At 40.3% G+C, this 9,711-nt stretch overlaps 1 protein-coding gene across 1 annotated transcript in view; it reads right to left on the minus strand.

Moving 5' to 3' along the window:
- The window catches only part of Scn2a (sodium voltage-gated channel alpha subunit 2), a 77,900-nt gene that overhangs the window by 47,870 nt on the left and 20,319 nt on the right, over nt 1–9,711 (minus strand). Inside the window, exon 11 of the mRNA XM_050123721.1 lies at nt 1,905–2,252. Within this exon, the coding sequence (XP_049979678.1) occupies nt 1,905–2,252 (348 nt within the window). The remainder of the gene's footprint in view (nt 1–1,904; nt 2,253–9,711) is intronic.

The raw sequence follows: 9,711 nt of genomic DNA on the forward strand, positions 1-9,711 counted from the left end.
ATGCATTCGGTTTATTTCTTTGTTTGTTTTAGGTCTCTGGTATTTTAACTAAACTGTGTTTTAACTTTTGAGAATTTAGAAATGAAAAGAAACACTGGTTAAGCTGGGTGGTCGCACTGATTTAAAGGAAACTGTTTTCATTCTTACTCATCTGTGCTTCCCATTTAAAAAATGCAATGGGATGTCAGAGTTCACTATGAATGGAATATAGTAAGACCTCTAGCCTGCACATCTGGAATCAAATCTTAGCTGTACCATGCACAGGCCTCAGAGATAAATTAGTAAATATAATGAGTAGTTGTGATGGTTCAATGTATTAGCTCTGCAGTGTTCTGAGCAATGTGTTGCACATAGTTGGCTAAGATTATTTTTCTAAGGAGATATGACATTTCCTTACTAGAAATCTTGTCTGCTTCACAACAAAGTTCTGCCGGCTTTGAGGCCTGCTATTTTCCCAGGCTACCTGGAAACTTCTCTGGGAGCTAAGGGTGAGAAGAGACCGTGGGAAATGAGTGGTGAGCAACAGTGATGGCAGTATTCCAAGGCGAGATGCTTTTCTAAAAAGTGACTGAGAGCTAACTGAACCATTGTAATGGGGTCCTAAGGGGCTTGTCCCCTTAAAACATGAAGTTACATAAAAGTAATTATACAAAGGAGATTTTAACCCAGCTAAGGATACTGTGATATGATCAGACAACATGGTTGGAGTATTTTGTAAAGGTCAAATGATGCTTTATTTAATGCCAATATGAAGAGTGTCTTGTTTTATAAAGGTAATATTAAGTTGGGAGCATAGCCTCCAGCCTATAGGCCTGAGAGCTGTATTGGTCTGGACTCCAAATCCCAGCATTCCAGGTCCTGACCCTTCCCTTGGGGGGAGGTCAGGGCCACTCCCGTAGGGTATTTAAGTGAACACCCCAAAGAGGAGTCCCTTTTCCTTTCTCCTGGTGGTCACATTCACGGCCTCCTGGTTCCCCCTCGGGGCCACCCGAGAGCACAGGAATCCCATTAAACCTGGATATTTTTTAATTTGGCTTGTTTTGATTTGGCTTGATTGGGATTTTGTGTCGGCAGAGGGCTCGCATTAGGAAAAATTCCTAACAGGAACCATCAATGATGAATTCTGATATACATTATTAATCTGAAAGTCTTTTCCATATGTTTGATTTCAGGCACCTTTGCATATAACAAGAATTTATGGCAGTGATACAAAAGTTGAAATCCTCTAGAAAAAAATCTAAGAGATGTAGAGTAGCTGGGTCATCTGAGTTGGTGCTGGGGGAAGGACAGACTGCGGAGAAGGGAGAGAAATGTGACCAAGGGATTTAGATACAATTAGCCAGAGCATAACAGCCAGTGGAAGTGTGGAGGTGTTTTTAAAGGAGCAGGATGGGGAAACCTTTGAAATGCATATTTATGTAACCATGCACATGAATTTCTTAATAGTTAATCATATTGCCAGGCTGGTGGTGGTGCATGCATGCATTTAATCCCAGCACTTGCGAGGCAGAGGCAGGCAGATCTCTGGGTTCGAGACCAGCCTGGTCTACAAAGAGAGTTTCAGGATAGCCAGGGCTATCAAACCCTGTCTCAACAAACCAAATAATAATAATCACACTAATTACATATTTGCCCAGCAAAAAAAATGTGATTTTTTTTTGTTAAATTTCAAGTTGTAGTAATGATAAAGGACAATTGTTTCTAAGGACTCCTTGTATGATCTCAATTTGTCGAGATGTGTAGAAGATTTTGACGAGATAAATTCATAGCTTGGTAATACCAAAAAAAAAAAAAAAAAAAAACTCTTGGCCTGGGAATAACCGACGCAGGGAAATTACATTGAACCCACAGTCCTGACTGCACTAGGGCCTCCTTCTGTGCCCTCAACTGTTCAGAGGCCTCACCTCTGGCAGTAGCTGCCCTACAGGAGACGTGAGAGCAGAGGGGCCTCCGACCAGAGAGACCACACCGTTGCAATCCACCGCGCTATGCATCTTTCCGTTCATGGGCAGAGTGGGTATTCCGCGGGAGGCCCGGCTGGCCTGGCTGACATTGCTGGGCCGCCTTTCTCCGTGTCTGTGCGGCACAAACAGAGAGTCTCTTCTGCTGTCGTTGTCCTCAAACGTGCTGTGTTCATCATCGGCGAAGTCATTTTCAGACCCCACGTCCTTCACTCGACCTTTGAAGCTGAAAAGGCTGGCTCTACTGTTGCGTCGCGGAGAGAAAAGGGAGCCTCGGATGCTCAGCAGAGACTAGGGGCAATCAAAAGAAACACAACAGATGAAGGGAATTAAGAACCTGCACCCAGAAGAAAACAGCTTGATCTGTTAGTTCACAGCTGCGGGCTATATCAGGATAAGTCGCCAGGCAGGAGCTGAAGGTTCCCTTCACAGCGCTAGGTGCCCACCCCTTCCATTTTATTTTCCCTCTTCCTCTCCACTCATTTTCTTTGCCTCCGTCTAGTTAGAAGCACTCCCACAACATCGTCTGGTCTTACGACTGGTGCCTGGGACAGCAGTACTTGCTAGACCATTCTCTTAGAACTGAATTTCGCTTTAACAATTGAATGAATTGAACACAAACCTACGTTTAGGCCGTTTGAAGCCTAAAATAGGCGCAGTAAGAGCTCACAGGTGACCACACCCTGAGGCTGATTTTTCCCTAGAGGAGAATCAAAGCCAGCTTGATGGTAGACCTGCATAATTATAGCACAGGAGCAGTTTCTCTCCCTCCCTTTGCATTTTTTATAATGGCCTTCATGAATAAATTAGACAAATCAAGCTGAAATAACTGTATGATTCATTTCCTGATTTCCACTCTTCTGTCTCAAGGAATCTGAAAAACACTGATATTAGAAAAAAAACGGGTTTCAACTAAGCATCTGATCACAGTCACTTAGCGTTTTCTAGTTGATTGTCTATCTCTACATCAAGTTCTTTTCTTGGCCATCAGAGCCCAATGAGAATGAATTGCTTCCTCTATGCCAGTCTAACCTCTAAGACTCATGCCTTCACTTGACCAAAAGGAGAAGAGTTTTCAGGCAAGAGAAGAAGCTAGGAGGAATTAGAAGTAGGACAGAAGGATTAGAATTGAGACAAAACAAAAAAGGAGATTGAATCTGAAAAGCATATGGTGAGAGATTCATTCACTCTCAGACATCCCAAGTACTTTGTTGGCTGCTGCTTTTCTTCTGGACCTTGAGAGTGCCTTGGAACTGGACCCCAAAGGCTCTCGTTAAGGTACGGCCAACTAGAGCACTTAATACCTGTAATACATGGAATGGTTTAGAGAGAAACATGGGGTGTTTCTTGACCTACTGAGAACCAAACTTTCCTTTTCAAACTGTTGGGAAAGAGAGGTGCTTTTGTAACTGGGTTTGTTGAGATTACTGGGTCTAAGAGCTACTGTGGGCATCATATCACACACACGGAAGAAATCTGGGCTGACATATGAAGAAAACCATGGTTAGGCCCAAGTCCCTATATCTGACTTGCTATCTTAGTCACTGTTCTATTGCTGTGAAGAGACAACATGACCAAGGCAAGTCTTATGAAAGAAAGCATTTAACTGGAGACTTGCTTACTATTTCAGAGACATAATCAATTCATTATCATCATGATAGAGAGCGGGGTAGCATGCAGGCAGATACTAGAGCAGTATCTCAGAGCTACATCTAAATACATAGGCAGAGAGAGCCTGGGTCTGGCAAGGGCTATTGAAACCTCAAAGCCCACCTCCAGTGGCAGACTTTCTCCAAGGCCATACCTAATCCAATAAGGCCACACCTCCTAATCCTTATAATCCTTTCACATAGTTTCACTGCCTTGTGACTATGCACTCAAGCATATGAGTTTAGGAGGACCATTTTTATTCAAACCACCACACTTCACTTCTTTTTGCTCACAGGATTATAGTTATATCAAAATGTATGATGCATTTAGTCCAACTTCGAAATTCCCTATAGTCTATCACAGTCTCAAGACTGCTTAATATCCACAGTCCAAAATCTCTTCTGAGACCAAAGGCAACTGTAACCCCCTGTAAAGTCAAACCACTACACTTGCCTAAAACTCCTCATAGACCTTATTCAAATAATCTAAGACAGGTGGTGGAGATGCACACCTTTAATCCCTGTACTCGGGAGGCAGAGGCAGGCAGATCTCTGTGAATTCAAGGCCAGTCTGTCCTACAGAGCGAATTCCAGGACAGGTTCCAAAGCTACACAGAAAACCCCATTTTGAAAGAAAAAAAATCTAGTAGTTTTGTTCTTTCCTTACACTATTTTGCATTGTATGTCTGTAATTATTAATAAAAATAAAACAAATTCCATAACAATATGATGAGTTTGATCTTTTTTCCTTTTGGAAGAATTTAAAGTCAAATAAAATTTTGTACCTATGACGTTCTTATATTCCTTGATCACTAAGTATTATTCCAATTTTTTTTTCAATAATCACCTTTTCTTCAAAGATAGTTGTAATATCTATACCACATTCTGTAAGTGTTAAATACTATTTTGTGTTATGTGTTCATTGATTGTTCACATAAGAATTACATTTAAGAAGACACCTTTGTCCCTCTGAAGAAGTTATTTCTTACTGTCACTATCCCTACCCCTTACCCAACTGTCTCAGTTACTTTTCTACTATTGTGATAAAACACCATGACCAAGGCAACTTATAGAAGAAAAAATTTATTTGGAACTATGGTTCCAAATAGAGTTCCTGATGGCAGAACAGAGACAAAAACTGGAAGCAGCAATACTAGAAACTGAGAGCTCAAATCTCCAACCCTAAAGAGGAGCAGAAAGCATACAGGAGATGGAGGAAGGCTTTGGACACCTTAAATTCCACCCCTAGTTACACATCTCCTCCAACTAGACCATACTTTGTAGCCCTTCGTATATTGCTCCATCAAATGGGGACCAAGTAGTCAAACATGGGAGCCTTGGGAACTGTTCCCATTCAAGTCACCACATCAATACTACTACCTATTCTAATGAATAAACTATTATTTTCCTGTTTGATGTAAGACTTCCTAAATGGCATTTCATGTATCCTGAATTTAAAGGATTTCAGATCTCGTATTACTGAGTATCATACACAGCCCAACAGTGTTCATTATTCACCAGTTATTTTTTTATTGGTTTATCTCACTCACTTATTCATGCCTGCCCATGATTAATGGAATTGATGTCGATGCTGGAATGTGTTCTGACCAATGAACCCAGCTCACTCAAGGGAGTACAGGTTCCTGCCAAGTAACACAACAAGACCCAATATGCATAAAGCAAATACAAGACTCCAGGCTTTCACTGAAGGAACTAACTACCTGTGTAATAAAGCAGAGACATTGCTCATGTGGCTGTGGAGCTGTCCATCATCTGTCTTGTGTCTAATGTAGCATACTGGTTTGCCTTTTTTTAAAAACAAGATTAGAAGTTTTCCTTTGTAAACAGAGTCTTATAATATTTTGAACAATGCCAAGAAATTGTTTTAATTAAAATTATTTTTGTTTTTAAAATAAGGATAAGAAAAATTAAAAGGAAATATAATAAAAATTAATGTATATGTAACACTTTTAGTAGAGTTTGTCTATTAATTTGGAGTATATAATAGATAGATAGAGAGAAATATTTTCAATAAAAGTTCACACAGTATTTCTCATGATTAAAAGGCACACTAATCCATTCAAGTCCAGAGTTTATATATGATGTTAGCTATGTTACAAAAACCAAGCCGTGTCTTTCTCCATATATCAGCTCAGGTTGCTTCTTTGTGTGTGGTAAGATGCCCACTGTAGCTCTTAGAGCCAGCAATCCCAACAACCCCAATTGTAGAAGTATCTCTCTTTCCCAAAAGTTGGAAAAATGTAGGTTCTTAATGGGCCAAACAGAATCCCATGTCTCTCTTTGAACAACTGCTTATACTACAGACATGCTTACAATGATTTCATAAACTTAGGGTAATAAAATATTATGATGTAAATTAAAGATGGCCAAGAAAACAAATCCTCACCATCAGTGAATTTCCAAAAAATATAACTCCTGACATCACAAATATAGACAGCAACCATGACACAAAGAGGTGACCTGATTCTTATAAAAGTTTTAAAGGAAACATCTAGATTCCCCTGAGACTTGATAGAGATTGCACTCTTGACTTTCTCCTCTTCTTCCCTCCCCCACACTTACAAGTCAGAGATGTCTAAGAAATATTTCACATTTCCACCTACTCTGCTCTGAAAATTATAATCTTGCAAGAAAAGTTTATATTATGTATTTTTTCAGTATGAAAGCAGAAGTGGTTACCAACATAATCTATTATGTCATTATAAAGCACACTTTTTTAATAGTTTGTGGTCCCTGACCTCTGAAAATATCTCACAAAACCCAAGAGGCTCCTGCCACTGTACCCAGGTAAAATCTCTTTACTTGGGTTTACATGTTCAATATTACTTTTTTCAAAGTGGGGTTAGTGTTAATATCTGGGTATTTTCTCTTTCTATCTCCCTCTTTATTTGCCCCCCCTTCTCTACCTCTCCCCTCCTATCTTGTTCCCTCTTTGTCAAAACATGGTCCAAGAATGGAATCTTATGAGGAATTTTTGAGTGCTTATGAGAAAACTCCAAGAAACCAAGACAAGAGTCTTGTGACCTCAGTTTCTTTAAAAACATGCACTTGTTCTCGGATTGTGCTTTTGTGCCCTTCCTGGGTATAGCTGATACACGTGAGTTTACTTCAGATTATTCACTACAGTTGGCTATTGTTTGTTTATTTGCCTCTTTGGAAAAGCATGCTTTTGCCAAATGTGGCTAGGTCCCCCATGTGCAGCTTTCCCTTGTGATTGTACATTTTACTCAAGTGACTCCTCTTAACCCTCAGAGTATAAATTGTCTGATGCTCTAAATAAAGTTGACTATAGCATGAGACTTTGTTCTGCCTCATTTTGTTGGCTCCATTCTCCCAGGTCCCACTACCTTGAGAGTGGTAAACACCTCTCCATCTTCTCTGCAACTTGTCGACTAATCAGGCAAATATTCTAAAAGCAGCTAACTGTATTTATACAGATTGCTTAAGAAACAAATATGAAAATGAACAAAAAAATGGCATGTCATTTATGGCAGTGATCTCTTAAAATGCCCAAGCAACTGGGAAACAGGCACAGGGGAAATGTACAGACGCTCCAAGGGAAATGCTGTCTCTGTGAGAAATTACAGAAAGAACAGGGACAGCAGCAGTGGTCCCAGGCATAACTGACAGATTAGAATTAAACTGCTCCCCTCTTCTTCTCTGGTGGGTAGCTGCATTGGTAACCTTCCAGTATTCCCTCAGAACCACCCGAGGGTGCAGGTATCTAATTAAACCTGGATATCTTTTTAATCTGGTCTGATTTGGCATGATTGGGATTATTTGGCATAGGTGGAGAGGCTCGGTTAGGAAATATTCCTAACCCTTAGTAAATGGACAAATAAACTGAACAGCTAGTTCTCAAAATAAGAAGCACAAGTAGCCAATAGATATATGAAAAAAATGTTCAGTATTATTAGCTATCAGGGAAATATGAAGTCAAAATTACACTGAGATCCAATCTCATATCAGTTAAAATTTTTCATCAATTTTTGTATAATTAATAGAAGCTAATAAAATAAATTTCAAAATGAGTAAATGACATGTACCTAAAATAGTCGTTCAACAAAGCTGTTGTTCAAAACTGCAGTTGGTGACTGCGCCACATTGGATTGCCATATCTCAGGGATCAGCATCAACAAAAACACCTCTTACCAGTGTAGGGATGTGGGGATTTAGAAATATTAGTAAAGAATGTGAAGACATGTGTGAAAATAACAAAATAGAAACCATAGAACAGTACCAGAGGGTATTCCAGTGAATACTGAATTCATCCGTGTTTAATTTTCCATATGCTTTTGTACCCCATTACAAAACAGGGAAAAAGGCAACAAAAGACTTAACATGATGCAAAGGACAACTCAAACAGTTAATTGCTTCAATACTTTGAGACATCAAACCATTAGCATCCTGTTGTTTAGGCAGTAAAGTCATCCTAGACCACTATCCTGAAGTTAGCCACTTCCCAGGTGTCCTCATAGTTACAAAAGAAGGAGCAGAAGTACGTTTGCATATCCTGACCATCCGTCAGGACGCAATGGATCTACTTGTAGGAGCTATCTTAGTGTCAAAAGAACCAAGTAATCACATCCTGAGTTGGGACATGCAGTTATGCTTGTCAAGCATTTTGAGTAACCGCCAAATTCTCTGACCATCAGACAAGGTGGAAATAGGCTAACATTTTTGGGCCTCCACACACAGCCTCCCCTCTTCCTGTCTGAACATTTGCCATAATAATTAAATTAGTAGCTACCTAAGTGTGTAACAAGGTGCTTAAGAATTTATATTGCAGGTACCAATACAAACAATGTTGTCATTGTTGTAAGTACTACATGAATACTGTAGCTACACTCATAGTGAAATTATCCTCTAAGGAACCGTGTATTCTGGGAATTCTCTTGGTAATTTTTAAAAACCAAGGAACATAAATAGTGAAATTTCAACAGCTTCATCGGGTACATAAGCCAGAGGCATGCAGAAAACATTTTTTTTTGCAATATGCAAATCAGTGCATTCTCTGAATTCAAGTAGTACTTGACACACAAGGCACAAAAAATCAAGTACAATCAAACGTCACTGCTGGTTAGTAGCATGCATCTTTGTTAGCGCCTGTCAGTTTAGAAAAGACTTTGCTTCAGCCCCCTTTGAAACAATGAATAATTCACTCTTCACGAGAGCTTTCACATGGACGGGAACACTGCACAGATGGCATAGAAGCGTCCCTGGTCCACTTCTGGGCACCAGCCACTCAGAAAACCTACAGCTCCATGGGTCCAGGCACAGTAGCTAAGAAGGGATGGGGGACCATCTGTGATCTTTCCCCATGTGGAACACTGCCCAGAGAGTCTCAAGTCTTAAACAAAACCTCAAACCTTTCCAAGCTCAGTAGAAAAATGCCTTCCTGTACTTCCAAAAAAGTTAATCAAACTCACAGAATCTCTGAGATGGCTCATTACCGTGGTCAAAGCATGACAAAGTTCAAGGAGAAGGGCAGCTTCAGCCCCACCAAACACTGGCTAGACTTTAAAGAAATCCTATTACGCTGTTAAGAAAATACAATCTATTTCCTTATTCCCTTTCTTTCTCTCTCCCTGTCGCTCTTTTCTTCCTTCCTTTCTCTCTCTCTTCCTTCCTTCCTTCCTTCCTTCCTTCCTTCCTTCCTTCCTTCCTTCCTTCCTTTCCTTTCCTCCCTCCCTCCCTCCTTCCCTTCCTTCATTCCTTTTTTTAAATTTGTTTGCTTGTTTCTGTGCCTGGTGTGGGATTTGCCCTGCATGTTACGAATATGCTTTATTACTATTGGTTATTAAAAAGGCTGTTTCAGCCAATGGCTTAGTAGAGTAAAGCCAGGCAGAAAATCCAAACAGAGACATAGAGAGAAAGCAGGCAGAGTCAGAGAGATGCCAGATACCTGCCAAAGGACACACTGAAACCTTAGGAACTTTACGTGTGGGCCACATCCCCGTGGTGATACACTGATCAATAGAAATGGGTTAATTTAAGATGTATCAGTTAGTTAATAAGAAGCCTGAGCTAGGACCGGAACTCCTTGCTGATAGGAGAGGGAGGGGGAGAGGAGGGGGGAG

The sequence above is a fragment of the Alexandromys fortis genome, unplaced genomic scaffold (assembly GCF_014885135.2).
Source record: "Alexandromys fortis isolate MF-2015 unplaced genomic scaffold, M_Fortis_MF-2015_v1.1 scaffold_8_9099976_23576923, whole genome shotgun sequence".
Taxonomy (NCBI): Eukaryota; Metazoa; Chordata; class Mammalia; order Rodentia; family Cricetidae; genus Alexandromys; species Alexandromys fortis.